Source organism: Pollicipes pollicipes, unplaced genomic scaffold (genome assembly GCF_011947565.3).
Source record: "Pollicipes pollicipes isolate AB1234 unplaced genomic scaffold, Ppol_2.1 Scaffold_5724;HRSCAF=6776_pilon_pilon_pilon, whole genome shotgun sequence".
Lineage (NCBI taxonomy): Eukaryota > Metazoa > Arthropoda > Thecostraca > Pollicipedomorpha > Pollicipedidae > Pollicipes > Pollicipes pollicipes.
In genome coordinates, this window is record NW_023596746.1 from 15,722,981 (window position 1) to 15,741,097 (window position 18,117).

The following is an 18,117-nucleotide window of genomic DNA, read 5'->3' on the forward strand; positions in this document are numbered from 1 at the left end:
ACATAAATTCGAATCGGCCCTCGCTGGAACTGGCTTTCGTCCCCTCCAGCCGCCCCCTGTAACCTCAGAGGACTAAACCTTGATGGGCGCTGCATACGTCCATCCCACCATCGTCGCGGCTCCCAATCCATTTACTTGACCTCAACGATGGCGGCCAATTCGTTCAGGTCGGGTGCCAGTGGGTGTATTAATTGTCCACCACCCAGCTACAGCACCATGTGTGTAACATCCCGACAAGTGATCGTATGCAGTACGCGTGGCTGTTTATAACACTGGACACCTATTCAAATCGTGCGGGTGGGCGACGTGCTCGCGATGTCGCCACTCTCATGGCGTTCGAATAACACCCCGTTGGAAAATCAGTCGGGTTGAGTCGCTGTCTGGTCCTGCTTTACGTTCATGTCTCGCTGACGGAGGTCGTAAAAGACAAACTGAATCATACAACTAGTAACAGAACTCTCCATTCCTGCTAGTGTATTCCACGCTCTCACATGGTGGTACGAACCAGCGCTCAATTACGCCGCTCCACTCGCCGCGCTCCAAGCCCGTCCGAAACATACGGATGTGCGAGGGAACACATGAACACATGAGAATCTCGTACCGTCGCAGAGGCACGCGCAGAGTCGCACCTCCAATGGTCACAGCCACGGCTCGCTGTCGACAGACAGATACCGGCCACCGGCCTACGGTCGACTGATTGGTCAGCTGCATATTGCACGGAATATTAGCACGCATCGGATTGGACGAGCCAAGCCTCCGCGTATTTCTCTGGTGATGCGCGGTCTGGAGAGGTAAAACTGCGAGGTACGTATAGCACAGACAGCGCTGGCGTTGTTCCCAAAAATTTGAAGCAACGAACATTGCGACAGCAGCAACGAGCAGCCAAGAATAATGGTTCACATGGGCAAATTGACCTGTACAGTACGTTCTGAAAAAAATGACTTCTACGCATATATTTTTGGCCTTATTGATAAATATATCTCAACTTGAGAGAAATCTGGGCGCCTCACGCCCGCAATCCGTGTAAATCCCGAGAATGTACAGGCTAAAAGGTCACTCAAATTGACTCACAACTGATCTAGGACGCACTCGAAACAGAAGGCAATGGCGATGCAAATGCCAAGTCACCCTTGAAACGTGCCTGGGTGCTCCTAAGTAATTAACGCTGGAAGGAGCTTTGCCACGTCATGTCAACCCTGGCTCACTCGCCGACAAGCTAATCGCCCAATTTGTTTGCCTACATCAGCGCCTCATGTCACGTTTTACGAAATAATACTAGTGACGAACATGCAATTATGCATCCCTGGTACATGACAACCAACTGAAAACTAGGCGTAGTATATGACGTCTATAAGCCTGAGGTACTGACAACACGGCACCGCCAATCGCTGACAATGCCCTGCACTGTGCCGACTGTTGCGCGGGTGTGCGGTGCTGGCCGGGGTGTCGGCCTGGACAGGCAATACCCGCGGCGGCCAAGTCTCGAGTCGAGCGCCGGCGCCGCCCCGGCAGAACGACAGCACAGCCGTCCAGCACTAATGTCGTCTACCCCCGCCGACCCAGCAGCAGGAAGAAGACAAAGCGGGCGATCTTCTCGTAGAGCACGAACATGAGCGCCGCCGTCAGCACTGTCTGCAGCATCTTAGCCTCCAGGCCCTTGAAGACGCCGGCCAGGCCGCCGTGCCTACGGACGGCCGACCCGAGGTGAGATGGCGGCCTTGTCCGGTGGCAGTGCCGTCCGGCAGGAAGGAAGAGGCCCTCCACAGGGCGGCACAACTCGTTCGTCATCGAGACTTTACGACGCGCTCAGCCGCTTAGGTTACATGGCGTCGCCTACCTGCCTCTCACCGTGGCAGGAAAGGCGAGCAACGCGAGGGACCGAGTCCCGTACCTCTGGTTTGGTTCTAGCCCCTAGTCTGGCGGCACAACTACCTCACGGCCCCACATCCACCGCCGTAACGTGACGAGGCCTCTGATCTCCGTACTTAACAACTACGTTCAAGATGTCACTTGGGCATGAATCATCTGTCCACACAATCCGACCTCACAACCCATACGTTGCGCGGTACGCGGACTGAGGCCCGGCGCCCGATCGCCTGACCTGTAGAGGAGCAGCAGGATGCGCAGGACGCGCAGCTCCCTGGTGCCGTCCTCGAGGACCAGACCGCCCACCTGCACCGGACCAGATCAGATCAGACTACGCTCCGTGAGATCAGGTCAGACCAAACCGGCACGCAGTCGTGAGGCTCGGGGGAGACACCGCTGCCGCCGGACCGGTCACACCGACGCCTGCGACGACAACCGAACTGCAGAGTCGTGCGATTTCGACGCACGGAATGCTTTGTGAGGCATGATGAATGTGGATGTTGCAAAAACGTATTTACCGTACGTCCGTCATAAACGCGCAGAGGCTTTATTTTGAGGCCAAGTTGGAGACTACACACGAGTGACGACCAGATCGGCGCCATAAAGGCGCCCAAGGAAATAACTGGAGACCACGGAAAGGGTCGCTTTAAGACACCACCGAAAATATACCAGCATGAAAAGAAACGTCATGGAAAGACGACCAAGTCCCGCACGGATAAGAAACAATAACAAACGTGACAGGCAATCACGAACACAGCTTGTCACGTCGAGCGGGTAAGGCCGCTCAATGTGTGCGCCATCACCGAGCTTCAATAAGACTGACATTTGCCGGCAAACCCGGCCACGCCCGTAACGTGTGGGAAGAGTGACGGCCCGGCGTTCGATAGGGGGCCGGTGGAGGCGGCAGCCATACCCGCAGTTTGGCCTGCACCATCTGCAGGGGGTAGGTGATGATGGTGGCCAGCGCCTTGCAGGCGGCGCCCACCACGAACACTGTGGTGGCGCTGAGCGGCACGCCCGGCTTCAGACGCTGGAGGACACAGCCGAGGGTCAGAACACGGCGCGGGGAACAACGCACATGGGTCACAACACACAGCGAACACAGCAGGGTCAGAACACATGGCGAGCACGGCGGGGTCAGAACGCACGGCGAGCACAGCGGGGTCAGAACATACTGAGAGCATGGCGCGGGTCACAACACACGGCGAACACAGCGGATCAGAACACACGGCGAGCACAGCGGGGTCAGAACATATGGAGAGCACTGAAGCCGTCAGGACATGTTCGTCACGCAAATGAAGACCCCCGAGTGACAGCCCGGAGCCCACCAATTGGTCAGTGTGAGATGGTGCCCGTGTGGTGGCGTCCGAGGACGACCGCAGCGATACCCCCTGTAGATCAGCAGCAGTCGCTCGCACGGGCTAGCCCACCCCGCACCCTTGCCGTCCATGGAGGCTCGGAACTGGACTGCCGTCCATGGAGGCTGGCCGAACGGGAGGCACGTGCCGGCCCAGCTCCTCCTTCCGCCGACCAGGGCCGTCACCTGCTCTAACGCTGGCACGTGCCGGTCCCGCCCAGATGGAGTCGACCCCGCCGACTCACCTCCAGATAGCGTTTGGCGGCCTCGTAAGCCACGAACTGAACGGCCGGGTTGGAGGTGAGCATGAGCGAGGGCGTCAGGCCGTTGTAGAGGGCGCCGGTGCCCTCCTCAGTGGCGATGCGACGCACGCCGTCTGCCGACGACCCAGCCGCCGTGTCACCGGGCGGGCGAGCGGGCGAGCGCACGAATGAGCTCGACCGGGCGGACGAAACACGACCAGTTGTCGCGCGACGCCCGGCTATATGGCGTCAATGAAGACCTGCGTCTCGTTCACTTTCACATCACGGAGTCCGACGTGCAGGCTGACCACGAAAAGGGTGGTGGTAAAGGGCTGATCGGTGCGGGTCCCCGCCTCATGCCAGAGCCGCTGACTGATCGGTGCGGGTCCCCGCCTCACGCAGGAGCATAGCGCGCTAGAGTCAGCCTTGGGAACAAGGCCCGGCTGTGACGCACCGGCCAGACTACGGTAGCGCCTGCTGGCGGGCGGCCGCGCCTGCCCGCGGACCCGCTCGCTCAGCTCCGCCACGCCCTCCATCTTCATGCGCGTGTTGGCCACCCACAGCGGATTGGTGAGCAACACGTTGACACAGCCTGCGGCACCGCAGAGGGGTGTCACCGGGAGCCGGGAGCCGGGAGCCAAGAGCCGGGAGCCGGGCGCGGGCGGCGGCACGGCCCGGGTCGGGCTGGCGCGCCACCCGCGCCACAATCGGCGTCGGCCCAGACACCACGCCTCGTCAGCATAACACGGCCCAACTGACGCCGCACCTCAACACCTGACCCGCACCAGCTCACACAACTAGGCGATCTCCCACAACGGGGGAAATCGGGAAAATCAACGGGGAAAATCGATGAGGTGACGCCCATTCATTTTTACAGCTCTGGGGGAAACCAAGTAAAGGATACGAAATGTCGCTAGCGATCATCTATGGTTAGTCAGGACCTGCCGACGGCGCTGTCGACGGCGACTATTGCGCAAGCAGGATTCGTCGTTGTAGGGGCATACCATAGATTACCCATATGATATGATAGATTACCCACTGAAATGTAACATCAACATGTCCAAGACATGTAGAGTACCAGTGAACTAACAAATCTGAGCTCTTTTGCACAAACGTACGTTATAAATCATAGCATCGCACTCTGAAGCACACGTGAAAGACATGTCATCAGAGGAGCCCCCTCTCCCTTCCCCCACAGACTGATCAGTGTACAGCAGGGCCCACAATGCATCCAAAGCAGGCTCCACGTCTGTCACGGGCCCGCGGCCGCCCACCTGCTGTCATGGCCATGAGCAAGTCCTTGGGCGCGCTCTGTTCGCCCACCACCAGCCGCTTCAGGCCATGGAAGGTGTAAAAGTAGACAAAGTTGGAGGAGAAGAGCGACTGGATGACAGGGACGATGCCGCGGTACAGGCTGGTGATGCCCTCCTGGCGCGCCAGCTGGACCAGCAGCACCGCCGTGGGTGCCGCGCGCCGGCCCTCCTCCACTGGTCACAGCAGGATAGGAGAACATCAGCCATCATGGAACAGACCTATGCAGGCCAGGTCATGGGCAGGCACAGCACAGTGAACATAAGGTCAGGTCACAGACAGACAGTCAGCGCAGGTCACGTCAGGTCAGGTCATGGACACACGACACTAATTCCATTTGCCAAGGGAAATCAGGTCAGGCTGAAGGCAAGACATGTAGTCACACATGAATAAACAACCTGGGGGATGGCTGGGGCACAGACACAGCTCTTGGTCTGGGCATAAATATAAACATTGGGTAGGTGTTGTAACTACAAGTAGATATGGTCCACATTGTCAAAGTTTCCAGTCAGTTCAGGTCAGGGAAGGCCTTAAAGTGACCTGAGCCCACTCTTTCATGGGTGGGTGAATGGGAAGGCAGATGCTCTAAACAGCGGAGCTGCCAGAACTGACAAATTACGGCCAACAACAACTGGGGTGGGTCAATTCAGAGATGGAGTCACAGAAGGTCAATTTATCATCAGACACAACAGACTAGACATCAGGCTGCAAGCAGACTAGACATCAGGCTGCAAGCAGACATCATCAGGGCACAGCAAGTCACTGAAGAGCAAGAACCGGAGTAGGTCAGACTATGAAAAAGTCACAGCAGAGCAATAGCTGCATTATATGCAGACAGAGGAGAGGTCATGAACAGAAATAGCCAGGTAAATAGCATCACCCTGCGACTAATACAGCCACTGTACAAGCCATATCTCATGCACATGCAAGGAAGTATAGCAAGGGAAGGACATGACAAAAGGATGGACAAACAGTACATCATAACAACAACAGACAGCATCTAACACAGACAGGGAAGCAGGCTCATAATGAGTACGACAGCCAACATGCCCTAGGACTCGAATCATCACCACCAGACAGTAAGGGTAGGCCCTGCTGTCGAGGTCAGGAACAGTCATGAAACATCAGTTGATGAATGACAACAGACACTACAGTAGGAAAACAGCAAACACAATTGTTAAAATGTCTGCCTTAGAAGCATCAGTCATGCCCTCGGTAATATACTCACACTGAAGTCGTGTCCTCACAGTGTCCAAGGGATAAGTCAAGGACATTGCCACTGAGCTTCCCTGTGAGCAGCACATTTTTCCAGTTAGCTTCATTTATACACCTTTTCCCAATTACAAGCAAGATGAGGGCTATGCTCTCTGCTGCTATGCAGCCCCGGATGTGCAACTGTGCAATTTTTGAATTGCAACTGAATACAGTGATTGCCAGCAGATTGCTGATTTTTTCTGTCCACCCATCGCCCATGAACAGGTGACCAGGATGGCCTGCTCATGTCCACAGTAGGGCACACAACAGTTACAACCATATTAGGAGCAGAAAATTGCAAAGCTGCAGCACTCCCTGCTAGGAAGTAGGAGAGATACTACACATGCCAGGTAGATGAGTAAAAAGGTATTCAAGGTTAGTGGCAGGGCATTATGACACAAACAAATGTCACTGAAAGTTATGGTACATCATATATTTATATATGCATATAACATATATCATTGAAATAATAGGGCATTATCACGCAAACAAATATTAAGAGGAAGAATAATGAAAGCAACTACTGCCAAGCATGACAACAGACAGGATATGTCACCAATAATCATTTCAATCTAATGTTATGAGAAAATGCATCATGATGTTATGAACAGCTCTGGGGTATATCAGGGTCCTCATCTAGTAAAATAAAATCTAGTCTAGTAAAATAAAATAGTCAATGGAATAATAACCAGCCTTTTGTCTGTCGAGTGACAGGGGTGTCTCAATAGTCAGGTAGAGTGAAGTCAGCTGAGCAGGAAATAATGATCCCTGCTTGTTTGCTTGCTGCACACACCTACATACACCCACACACGCACGCACGCCTGCTCCCATGCACACACACGTGTGCACGTACACACACACATGCAGAACGTCCTAATGACCTAGCCGCCTGCACCATGTCAAAATGTTTACATGTGTCATATTTGGAAAAAGTATGACAATTTCCTCATCCCACAGCTTTGGGTAAAGCAAACATGTTGCAAAAGGTCTGTGATTTCAGTTTGAAAAAGGGTGCCCTCAGTGTCCAGTTTGTCCACAACTGCAATGAGACACTTGTGTCCACATAAATTAGCAAATAGTGCTGGTAAGCTTATATATCAACTTATACATTTTGTGTCATTGGGGCCTTACAACGCACTCAGCTGCTGAGGCTATATGGCATCGCCTGCCTCTCACCCTGGCAGGAAGGGCGGGCACTGCTGGGAATTGAACCCTGTACCTCTGGTCTGGTGGTTAACACAGACATGTTAACCACTACACTACCAGCACCCCCCAACTCTCCATGCTGTGCACTGCCCCCAGCACAGCATGGAGTCCATCACTCTGACACAGGCCTCACCACCTTGACAGATGGCAACTCCCATGTAATGAATCAAAGTTTAAAACTATGCATATTAGGTCCAGGAGTCCAAAGCACATATATGCTGAATTCATATACTGAAGCAAAACTGGTTGAGTGGCTCAGGCATCCATGTTCAATGCTACCTAAAATTTTAGAAATAGGCAGTCTCCCCAAGGCCCCTGTGAGACCCCACCAGGAAAATTGTATCACCTGGGGACTGTGTAACATTCACACCAAGAGCTTGTGGAACTGGCACAACTGCACATGACTAAAATGGTGGAAAACATAAGGAACAAACCATATTTACAATTACTGGGCATAAGCTACATTCTCTGCATTACTGAAGGTGAGGTGGAGATATGGTAGCCGTGTACCAACTCCCCCATTCAGATATAGACTTGAATCCTAATGACCTTTTTATCCATGATGCACTGGGAACTACTCAAGGCCAGTGACTGCTGGAAGCTCTCCAAGCCAGAACATCATCCATAGGCCAACACCTGGAACAGTCTTTTCCCCGAAATTGATTGCAACCAGGCAACATGCCATGAACACGCATATTTATGGTGAACATACATACAAGGCTGTTGCTACAACATTGCTGCCATGCTAGACATGTTTGGCATAATGTGCAATATTTGTGGCCTGCACTGTGCTTACTTATGAAGTGCTCACTTTGTTTGATCTCATGGCGATCCAAGTAATTCATACTCCATGTCATGTTGACGATAACAGACAACAATGTCAGTTTTGAAATATCGGTCCGACGAGCTGTGAAATCAACTGGTTGTCACAGTAAACGCCACAGCCGATTTTAACAGAACCAAGCGGCAAACACGTCCTTGGTGCTTACCGCCGCGCCCGCAATTGCATGCACCAGGGAAGAGTATGAAAACAGAGGAATCTTGGAGTCGGCCATTTCGAATTGAGAATAGCAGCCAATGAGTACGTGCACCTCGGACAGTGGCCCCAAACACGACGAATTTCCAGATTCTACAGCAAATTTCCACTTCAGCCGAATGCCGCGTATTGGCTCCCTATTATCCAGTCACCAAAAATGAATTCAAAATAACCAAAATAGGTACACCAACCAGATTGGACAAACCATCACCAAAATGGGCACTTCAGCACCGTTTGGATTATTGCCACTAATATGGGCGTTTTCACGACCGGGTTAACGAAGTTACTGACCGTAATGGTTTGAATTCACCAACTATGCAAACGAAATGTCTTGAAAGAATAGCTGGTGAAAGACATTACCAAAATATTTAGTTTTTGGTGCTCACTTCGAATTTATTGATAACAGTAGCCGCATTATTCGCCTTTCATGGACTTTTTAAAGGTCAGAATAGGCCTCTGACCTTAAATAACGCAGGCCATCATTTTGCTTCTAGGAACATGTTGCCTAGCGTAATCTTTGTCACTCATTCAAACGCAAGCCTCAAGGTAATCCTGTATGATTTGGGTTGTCATGACCTTCAAAAGTTCAAACAAGGTCACTTACCTTAAATGAGCATGTTAACTTTTCCTTAGAACGGTTATCCAGGTTTTAGGGCTCTCTGGAGACCAGCCTGAAATTTGACCTTGTATGACCCCATTTGACCCAAAGGTCACGAACTAGGAACCCCCAACTTGAACCTAAGTAAGTTCATGTATAGATCAACGCACCCTGTGGTGTTGGTGTACATAGCTCCCTTAGTTCCTGAGATCTCAGTAGGCTAAATTGACCCCCCACCCGAGCGAAGGCATCCGACTAGCCACCGGGCGCGTATTACGAGCCCGCTTCGGGGGCCCGAGCGGCCGGCAGGGGGACGACCCCGGGATGAAGGCCTGGCCCTCAAAGGCTAGCCAAAGGGACTCTTCGCGCCTGTCGGGCGTCTCCGGGACGACAAGGGCTTCTATGTAGGTCCGAGACCACCAATGCCGAGCAAGTTGTCTCTGGGTCGGCTTGGACCCTGGGGTCCCATTTGCGAAGCAGGGGCGAGGCTGGTGTCCACAGTTGTTACCGAAGACCTCTTACATTGGCCGGGGTGAGACAATTAATGGTCCGCGATGAGACAGTAGGAGGGCCTTGGCCAGCCAGAGACTCTAGTATCGAACAAGAGCCATTGAAGACCGCTGAATTTAATTCAGTTTGGTGGTTCTTAATGCCTTTCCACCCGTAATCACGGGTTTTAACCCTGATGTCTAGTCGTTTTGCTATGCCAGATCTTAACTCACACTAATGGGGATGACTCAGCCTCCTAGTGAACGTCCCCCTGACCCAGGTATGAACACCCTCTGGCACCTAGACGTGCGGGGCCTACGCATGTATCTTCATACCAACGTACACCATCCTCCATTCTCAAGAATCATAAACATTAACAAGCAGCTTTTAACCAGAGGCAACAATCAACCGGACAACACATCGCCCAAGCGCGCGCTGCATCCCCCATAAATACGCTTACACTGTCGCTCAAGCGGCGTCCAAATAGTAAGTACAATGTGACACTCCGCGTGCGAGTACTACGGCGGAATGGGACCGCCGCCGTCAGCGCATACTCAGGCCGGGCCCACTCGGCCGGTATCCCGTAAATCAGTAGCTTTTCACCCCTTCCCACCTCAACAAGGAAAACAGCCACTATCGCCTTTTTATTGGTTGTGCGCCCGAATATTTCCGGTCCATCGGCAGGCTGGTTGTTAAAAGTTTTCACCAGTTTGAAGTAATCCGCATCTAGGCCGCTACATCCGAAATGGCCGGTGAAAGTTAAGGTGATCATCTGATCAAGTGTGAGCAAAACTCATCGTTATTGCATGTGGGCGTGCAATGCGTGCAGTGCGTACAAACATGCAATTATGTGGGCGTGTGCTGAAATATGTGATAAGCCATATCTGCGTCATCCCGGTTTGGCTAGGAGACATATTAGCAATCTGCTTAAGACTTTGTTCAGAAGGGCTTAGAAGTGCTTGAAAACTAGCGTCGAAAAACCGTAATGCGATACCTGCAATACATAAATGCCCCCCAAGCATATTCGTGACAAAATCGCTGTGGGATTGCCAGGCCTAGGCCCGACTTGGTTCAGGCTTTCCCCTCCTCCCTTGTGAACAAAGTGTTAGTTATTCCCAACAGTCAGCTAGGGAACGTCGGGTCAGACCGCGTCAGTTGTCTCAAGGAGCCCGTTGGGGAAGGTCGAGTCAGACTGCGCCAGCTACCTCGAGGGGTCTGCCGGGGGAAGGTCGAGCCAGACCGCGTCAGTTACCTCGAGGGGTCTGCCGGGGAAGGTCGAGTCAGACCGCGTCAGTTGCCTCGAGGAGCCCGCCGGGGAAGGTCGAGCCAGACCGCGTCAGTTGCCTCGAGGAGCCCGCCGGGGAAGGTCGAGCCAGACCGCGTCAGTTGCCTCGAGGAGCCCGTTGGGGAAGGTGGAGCCAGACCGCGTCAGTTGCCTCGAGGAGCCCGTTGGGGAAGGTCGAGCCAGACCGCGTCAGTTGCCTCGAGGAGCCCGTTGGGGAAGGTCGAGTCAGACCGCGTCAGTTGCCTCGAAGAGCCCGTTGGGGAAGGTGGAGCCAGACCGCGTCAGTTGCCTCGAAGAGCCCGTTGGGGAAGGACGAGTCAGACCGTGTCAGTTGCTTCAAGCATTCCGGCCAGGCGGGTTTTATTACAGCAGCAGCAGTGGAGCCTGCGAGCAGCTCGAACCTACGTGAGCCATGTTGAATGCGGTTGAAGGCTCTGACGTTCTACGTATAAATTTGATAGCTGTGTTCTTCATATGCATTCCATCGCTGATATATTCAGGTGAGTGACATACGAGCCTAAACGGGCATTCACTCTCCTTAATGGAATCCCGCTGATTACTAACACTTTGGCCAAATTCCTGAATATTTTGGGGTACGGAAACAGCTTAAGATTGATAGCTGTCGGTTATTTTCCCTCTTAAATGGCCAGCCATAAAAATGAACACAAAATTAACCTGAAAGCTCGAAAAAAACCCAGCACTCTCTTACCATGTCCATTTCACATGTTCGACGATAACATGTATCTGGCGTATCATTTGATCATAACGTTATGGAAATTAGGAAAAGGAAGGAGTGTGCAGTAGTGCTTAAAAATAGAACCATAAAATTGCGTCGAATTGGGTAGCAAACGAATCCTGACGACGAAAGTTGTTCGATGGTTTGTGTAGAAAGGTTGTGATGTGAGCTGATTTGATTTCAACCTCATCTGACCTCTTTTTGACTCTGATGCCTTTTGTTCGACCTCGACTAAGACGACAGAAAGTATCAAGCCAGGTGAAATATATATATATGCACGTGCGAAACAAACCCACACGTCACAACATTATTCCGTGACACGATACTTCTGAGCACGTCGTGTATTATACATCACTACACATCGAGGAGTCTGCAGCGTACGCTTCTTAAATGTCCTGGTCTTCTGCCAGCCAGCTCCCAACACTAGCAGGAGCCCCTGTAGCTGATATCTGTCACCGGCTACACTGCTTGTGCAGATCTCAATCATCGGCATACACACGATAAGACGGATAGCCGTCATCCAATTCACACTCGTCGGTTGACTTGCTTGGCCATCGGTAAAATAGTTTCTTCATTTTGTCTCATGCATATGCTAAAGCAGATCTACCAATTTGAATACGATAGAATACCAATGAAGAGGACTTATTTATCAGATCCAACCGTTCTCACTCAGGTTGATCAATGACATAGTATATTAAAAATCAGTTTTCGTCGGCATCGACAGCAGCATCAGTACCATATCCGCTTTTTTCATTATTGCTGAATTCACCCGAAACCAAAGATGTGCCCGGTTTTAAAGATTTCTTTCAGAACCTGGTCTTGGTTTCGGAACTAGAAAGAACCCAGGCGCCAATCTGAGTTTGTACGGTGTGAACCAGCAGGAACCAGGATTCAGCATCATATTAAGCCGAAAGACCTAAATAAACAGGATCCAGCCTGACTTCAAGCCGAAAGATCCCGCAAGAACCAATATTCAGTCTGAAACCAAGCCAAGAGGACTAGCAAAAACCAGATCCAGCCTAGCAGTATGCTGAAAGATCCAGCAACAACCCATATCCATCCTGGAGCGTGCAGAGATCCAGAAAGAACCAATATGCAGTCCAGCAGTAAATTGAGATCCAGCAAGAACCAATATATATTCTGAAGCGATTCCAAAGTTAACATTCAGAACCAGAACTTCGTCTGAGACTCCAAGCAGCCTTGATTTTTTCAGTTCCGCGAGGTGTTCCTCATGAACACAGTTCTCCAAACCAGTTTGGAAGGCTGGGGGGGGGGGGGGAGAAAATGGCTGAACCTACTTACATTTTTATACTTGGAGTTAAAAGGAACAGACGCTACCCAGCAATTTGAATCTAAGCCCTGGTGTTCCTTAAAGTTGATAGCATGAATGGAGACAATGTGCATTTGTAGGTCACGTGATGTCACTGCACTTGGAACAAGCCTCATTCATCTTAAAATTAGAGATCAAATAATCGTGCTCCGATTCCCTTTAGAACTCATTTATTGTTTCGGCCTCGATATGTATGGGTTTCCTGTATATTTTATTTGGTTACGAATTTCACCTTTGCATATTTACTTTCTTAAGTACCGCCTTTCAGTGTCGACATGAAAGTTCTATGACTCATCACATGGCCACCGCGAGTGGTTGTTTGCTGCCCAATGGGTCCACTAACAAGTCCTTTATTACCGGTGACTGCTTTATGAGCTCCTTCCCAATGCTATAATCCCTAGGTAATTACAAAGACAGGCGACCGTAAGCCTCCGTGACATCACCTTAGCAACTATAACGCATGCAATTATTGTATGTATTATACATGGTGTATTATATGGTGTATGATGCATAACAATATATGGTGTATTATGGTATATGATACACCAGTATTTCATCAAGCTTCCTACTAACCGATGTATTCCGTCATGCATCCGTTTTAGCGCGGTTGACAAAAGCTGGACTCGCCGAGCCGAACCACCAACACGGTCCCCTCTGGATGACCTTAACCAATTGGCGTTCTCCAACAACCATTTTGCAAACAACTAATTTATAGATAATCATAGTGATGAAAAAACTCTTTACCCAGGAATTCAGCAATGTAGAATCAAGCATGATGACGCGCGAAGGGAATCAGCTTACCAATGCTGAACATTAGCTCCGAGCCTGCGAAGCTTCATCGACAATGGGTGGAGGAATGAGGATCAGCTCACCGACCCACGTTAGCGATGCTACTCTGAGGGTGGAGGGATGAGGATCAGCTCACCGACCCACGTTAGCGATGCCGTTCTGAGAGTGGAGGAATGAGGATCAGCTCACCGACCCACATTAGCGATGCTACTCTGAGGGTGGAGGAATGAGGATCAGTTCACCGACCCACATTAGCGAGGCTACTCTGGTTCTGCCAGTATCTGATTTCTGACTTACATTTCATGCATCTCATTTGTTATGCGGCTTTGATATGTGACGAAGTTAGGCGACGGTCTCTAAGACACGAACTTGGACACATCTTGTTTTCATATCAACAAGAAGGACACCATTCGATGGGAACTTGCCAGTTTGACAAACCAGAAGGATGTGAACACAACGCAGACAGATCGTGCATGGCTTTTCACTTTTTGTTGACATCATACGGCAGGGGCAATGGAAGTTCTCCCAGTCTGGGGACCGGAATGTATTTTTGCTGTTTATTTTCGATTAACGTATAGTCAGCCTTGGCGCTTCAGTCAACATGGGCCCTATCTTGAAGCGCCAAGGCTGACTACGCGTAGTCAGCATTTCTTTTCTGCTGCTTCTTTTCGGTTAACGCGCAGCCAGCCTTGGCGCATCAGTCAACATGGGTCCTATCTTGAAAAGACCAATATTTGATATTTCTCAAGTCAGGAGTTTCAGGCGCTTCTGGCCTCCCCATTCGCCACACCCCTATCAGACAGATAAAACGAAGTTTTTCCAAATTATTCATACAACCGACAGCTTTTCAAGGAAATCCTGATGCGTGTAGAGTTGGAATTCTGGCATAGTTTCTATGGTCTTGGAACCTAATGGGTTATTACATCAACATGTAGCTATGCACTTTTTGTAATAAACACCCTTACTATAACCTGGAATGATAAACACATGGTGTCAGCATTTAGGTAGCTACTAAACAATAAATGCGCGCGATGGTCTTCAACGGGGCTCGCGGTGCCACAGACGTCCTCTGCAGACGTGTTAGCTTCTTATGTGGGCCAAGTATATGCGACGGACTGAAGTTCCTGTAGCTGAAATGACCAAACACGTGTCGCCAGCCAACGGGCGGGTCGACCAGGGAAAGCTGGGGAAACGCTCATAGTTCAGCAGGCCTCCTCAATGCCAGTTCAAGCTCGTAAGTCAGCTGTGCTAGACTGTACTGTCTGTGTATGTAGGTGAACAATGTTGTGTGAGGACAAGATTATTAAACACGGGCAACACGGTACGTTCATAATATGTAAACTACCTGAGGTAAATAAAGGATATGCCAGATTTTGCCTATCTGTGGACAGTCGCTCAAGAAAGTCCATTTTAATGAAGTTATTTCATTTATCCAAAGATCATTTTGTCCGCCCCAACCCAATTGGCTGGAACACATGCCGTGCCTAAGATACTGGTGACGCGGTGGCTGGGTTAGAGTAACTGCGACTCCCCTGGTTGGGATGACTCCGAGCGGTAGCATCGGCCACTCATGGTCAGACGAGATTAGAGCGCGGAGGTGGCCATGGCGAGCACAGTGGCACATCAAACTTTGGTTACAATTCTGTCGTCGAATCGGAATTTTACTTTCGGATGGTGAGGTTAGGGACCACAAGATAACCCCTCCTTAGTGTGCGCCCTGATTCCAGAGGTCCATCAAATCAGCATGTTAGAGCTACATACACAGCTCACCCAATGTTGATCTTGTGCAGCAACAGTAGCATTATCGATGTTGTAACATACTCCTAACAGAGGAATGAGGTCTCACTTATATTGGGCAGACTGAAGGCATTCCTACAAGATCTGCTAGCGTCCATTACCATCACATGAAGCATCTTACCAGAAGAGGTTCTATTTATGTTTGTTTTAGTCAATTTTGGTTTGAACTAATTCCGTTTTCGCCTTCTCCCGAAACGTTTGCGGTCAGCCGGCATGCCTGTATTCCTTACACGGCGTGTCAGGATAATTTACCATCGCTAATAGCGTCCATAATAGACGTGGACAGCCATCTTCTATGCTTTAATGTTAACGGTTAGGCATGCCTCGTAAAAAAAGAACGATCGCTTGCAGGCCGTTCCTGCGATATTTCCATAATGGTGATGACTATGTGGCGCATTTTTTCTCTGCGAGGAAACGACAGGCCCCCAGCAGAATTTAGTAAACATCAACAATGCCGTAGGACTGACCAGTTTGATCTCGCACTTAACAGTTTTGGGGTCAATCCACGATTGTATTTAATGCGATAAATGCATACACATCTGGTGCATAAACGCTGTTTACTGTAGTTGCTGTGTGAAATAGCGGTTCGTAAAATGATTTACAGAAAGCAGGCAACATCGACTAAAAGCTGCTGCCTTGTGCTGTCCAGAATGTTTCTCATCGCCGCCTGTTACGCATCAACATTCTGTGTCCTGCACACCAATTCAGATATATGCTTGCAGCAGAAGATACGCTTGCAGAGTGTTGAATTACGTAGTGCCCACAAGGACCTGTAGATTCGTAGCTATGCGCCCGCGAAAATGTACATGATATTCCGGGTAACCATTTCAAAGTCGCGCAGCCGCCTATGACGTCATAACAGCGTCATCCAAATTCTGCCGCTCTACTGGTCGCACGGCCTTCAAGCTAAGCAACATATGGTCGAGAGGTTTATATCTGGCGTCGTGAGCACGATTTCCAGATCCAGATAAAACGGCTGTCATTTGGCTCTCAATCAATTTTGTGCAAGATGTGAAAGATTGTAACACGAATTATGTTTTGCGCTAAAAAAACACAACGGTATACAGGTACATATATATATATATATATATATATATATATATATATATGTGTGTGTGTGTGTGTGTGTGTGTGTGTGTGTGTGTGTGTGTGTGTGCGTGTGTGTGTGTGTGTGTGTGTGTGTGTGTGTGTTCATCAACGTCATACAAAACGTTGCCCAACAATATTAAACAGTGACGTATTAAGGAGCGTATTTAGTAAATAGAGAAACCGTGTTGTCTAGAGCAGACTTTTCCACTTAAAAGTATGCCCTAAACAACGTTTGGGCAGTCTTCAGAAACAGCTCCAGATTCCAAAGAGCACTTCCGACATCAAGCAAATATACAAATTTTGACCATCGACACCCAAGGACGATAAGACTTACTGCAAATACGACCTACCATACAGGTGCGGCAGTTCCTGTATACGAGACACCAGCTCCGTGGTTTTGTGCTGGATTTGATCTAGATTAGCAACTGAATCAAGAATAACTCACCTTTTCAGTGAATCAAGGTTGATTTTTGAAGCCTTAGCTTCCGAAGCTGTTCTGAATCCAATTTGATTTGGCTCTTGTAGTTAATTAGCTTAATCAACCTTTTATAAAAGCTAATCATAACAAGCCACCATGCTGTCAAAGAATGACGTCTTTTTTATATAAGTGACAACATCTAGATGGTCACGCTACATGACGAAGGAAAATATAAAGACGTATCAAAATACATCATAGCTGATGTCAAAGACCATGTTCGGGGCCCAGCCAAGGGTCCAGTCCGTCCTGGCAGTTCAGTCGGTTAGGTATGGCATGAGGCCGGTGGCAGCGGTTGCACTTAAGGCCAGGTGACCTCAGATGACAAGACTGACAGTGCTGAGCATTGCTGCACGTACAAATGTCGCCTCAAAATTCTGCGGTTGACCTGTAACTACACGATCAGATGATGCAGGTCAGGACTCACACAACAAGCACCGCTTATCATGGGCTCTGATCTTAGAAATTCACACATTCAAAGGCTCGGAATTTATAGCAGAACAGATGATGCAGGTAATCCAATGCAGTTTTACAGATTAAGTTGTGTGCGTGTGGGGCGGGGAGGGGGCACGGGAAAATAGCCAATCCTACCATCAATATACAGGAAATCTGCCTTCTCCCTGGGTTTGACACACTTCGCAGCAGAAGACAGAGAGGGGGCATGGACCTGAACTCCCTAACTGGACGAGTAAATATTGACATGTGTTAAAGGTATTTGAGGGAGAGGAGTAGAAAAGCTTTCACATGTATTGGTAGCTACCATATTTACTGAGGCTTATACACCTCAAAAGTTTACAATACCTACATGAACCGAGGTTTCCAATGCTTGGAAATATTACTGAGCTGGGACTTTGTTGCTGTAAAGATAGTAATATTCCAGCCTGCTTTTTGGTTTCAACGGGAGCTTTTAGCATAATACCTACCCCTTCTCAACTTGGGTGAGGCAATGATATTATGGAACACGGGTGTAGGCACGTATTAAGAAAAAACATTACAAGGCACACGCAATTAACATACGTATCTCTCTGAGATCACGAAAGTAGAATGACCGGTGTGTCATTTAAGCCGCAGATGAAAAGTGTAAAACGCAGCCCAAGAACACTTGCAATGCACTCACAACTTCGACACGACACGACAAGAAACGCAAAAATGAATTTTTCGCGTTTATCGAACCAAAAACACAACAGTTTTTTTCCTTTAAGCCGTAAATTCTAAAAAGAAATGCGGCTCAGATGAAAAATACGTCATTCTACTTTC

At 49.6% G+C, this 18,117-nt stretch overlaps 1 protein-coding gene across 2 annotated transcripts; it reads right to left on the bottom strand.

The window, feature by feature from the left end:
* Positions 1 to 824: 824 nt before the first annotated feature.
* Positions 825 to 8,434, bottom strand: LOC119103817 (peroxisomal membrane protein PMP34). Of its 2 annotated transcripts, none has more exons than XM_037227476.1 (8): positions 8,226 to 8,434; positions 6,005 to 6,065; positions 4,740 to 4,952; positions 3,920 to 4,057; positions 3,469 to 3,599; positions 2,780 to 2,896; positions 2,102 to 2,172; positions 825 to 1,684 (listed from the first exon to the last, which is right to left on the bottom strand). In XM_037227476.1, the coding sequence occupies exons 1-8, from the start codon at positions 8,289 to 8,291 to the stop codon at positions 1,546 to 1,548; spliced, it is 936 nt and encodes a 311-aa protein (XP_037083371.1). In that variant the 5' UTR covers positions 8,292 to 8,434; the 3' UTR covers positions 825 to 1,545. The 2 variants fall into 2 exon arrangements, with proteins under 2 accessions (XP_037083371.1, XP_037083372.1); XM_037227477.1 differs by lacking the exon at positions 8,226 to 8,434 and adding an exon at positions 8,048 to 8,219.
* Positions 8,435 to 18,117: the final 9,683 nt, after the last annotated feature.

Coding starts and splice junctions, on each gene's coding strand:
- LOC119103817 (XM_037227476.1), bottom strand. CDS start 8,291: ATGGCCGACTCCAAGATTCCTCTGTTTTCATACTCTTCCCTGGTGCAT. Junction 2,897..3,468: donor CCGCCAAACGCTATCTGGAG/GTGAGTCGGCGG, acceptor TGTGTCCTCCAG/CGTCTGAAGCCGGGCGTGCC. Junction 1,685..2,101: donor ATCCTGCTGCTCCTCTACAG/GTCAGGCGATCG, acceptor GGCCGTCCGTAG/GCACGGCGGCCTGGCCGGCG.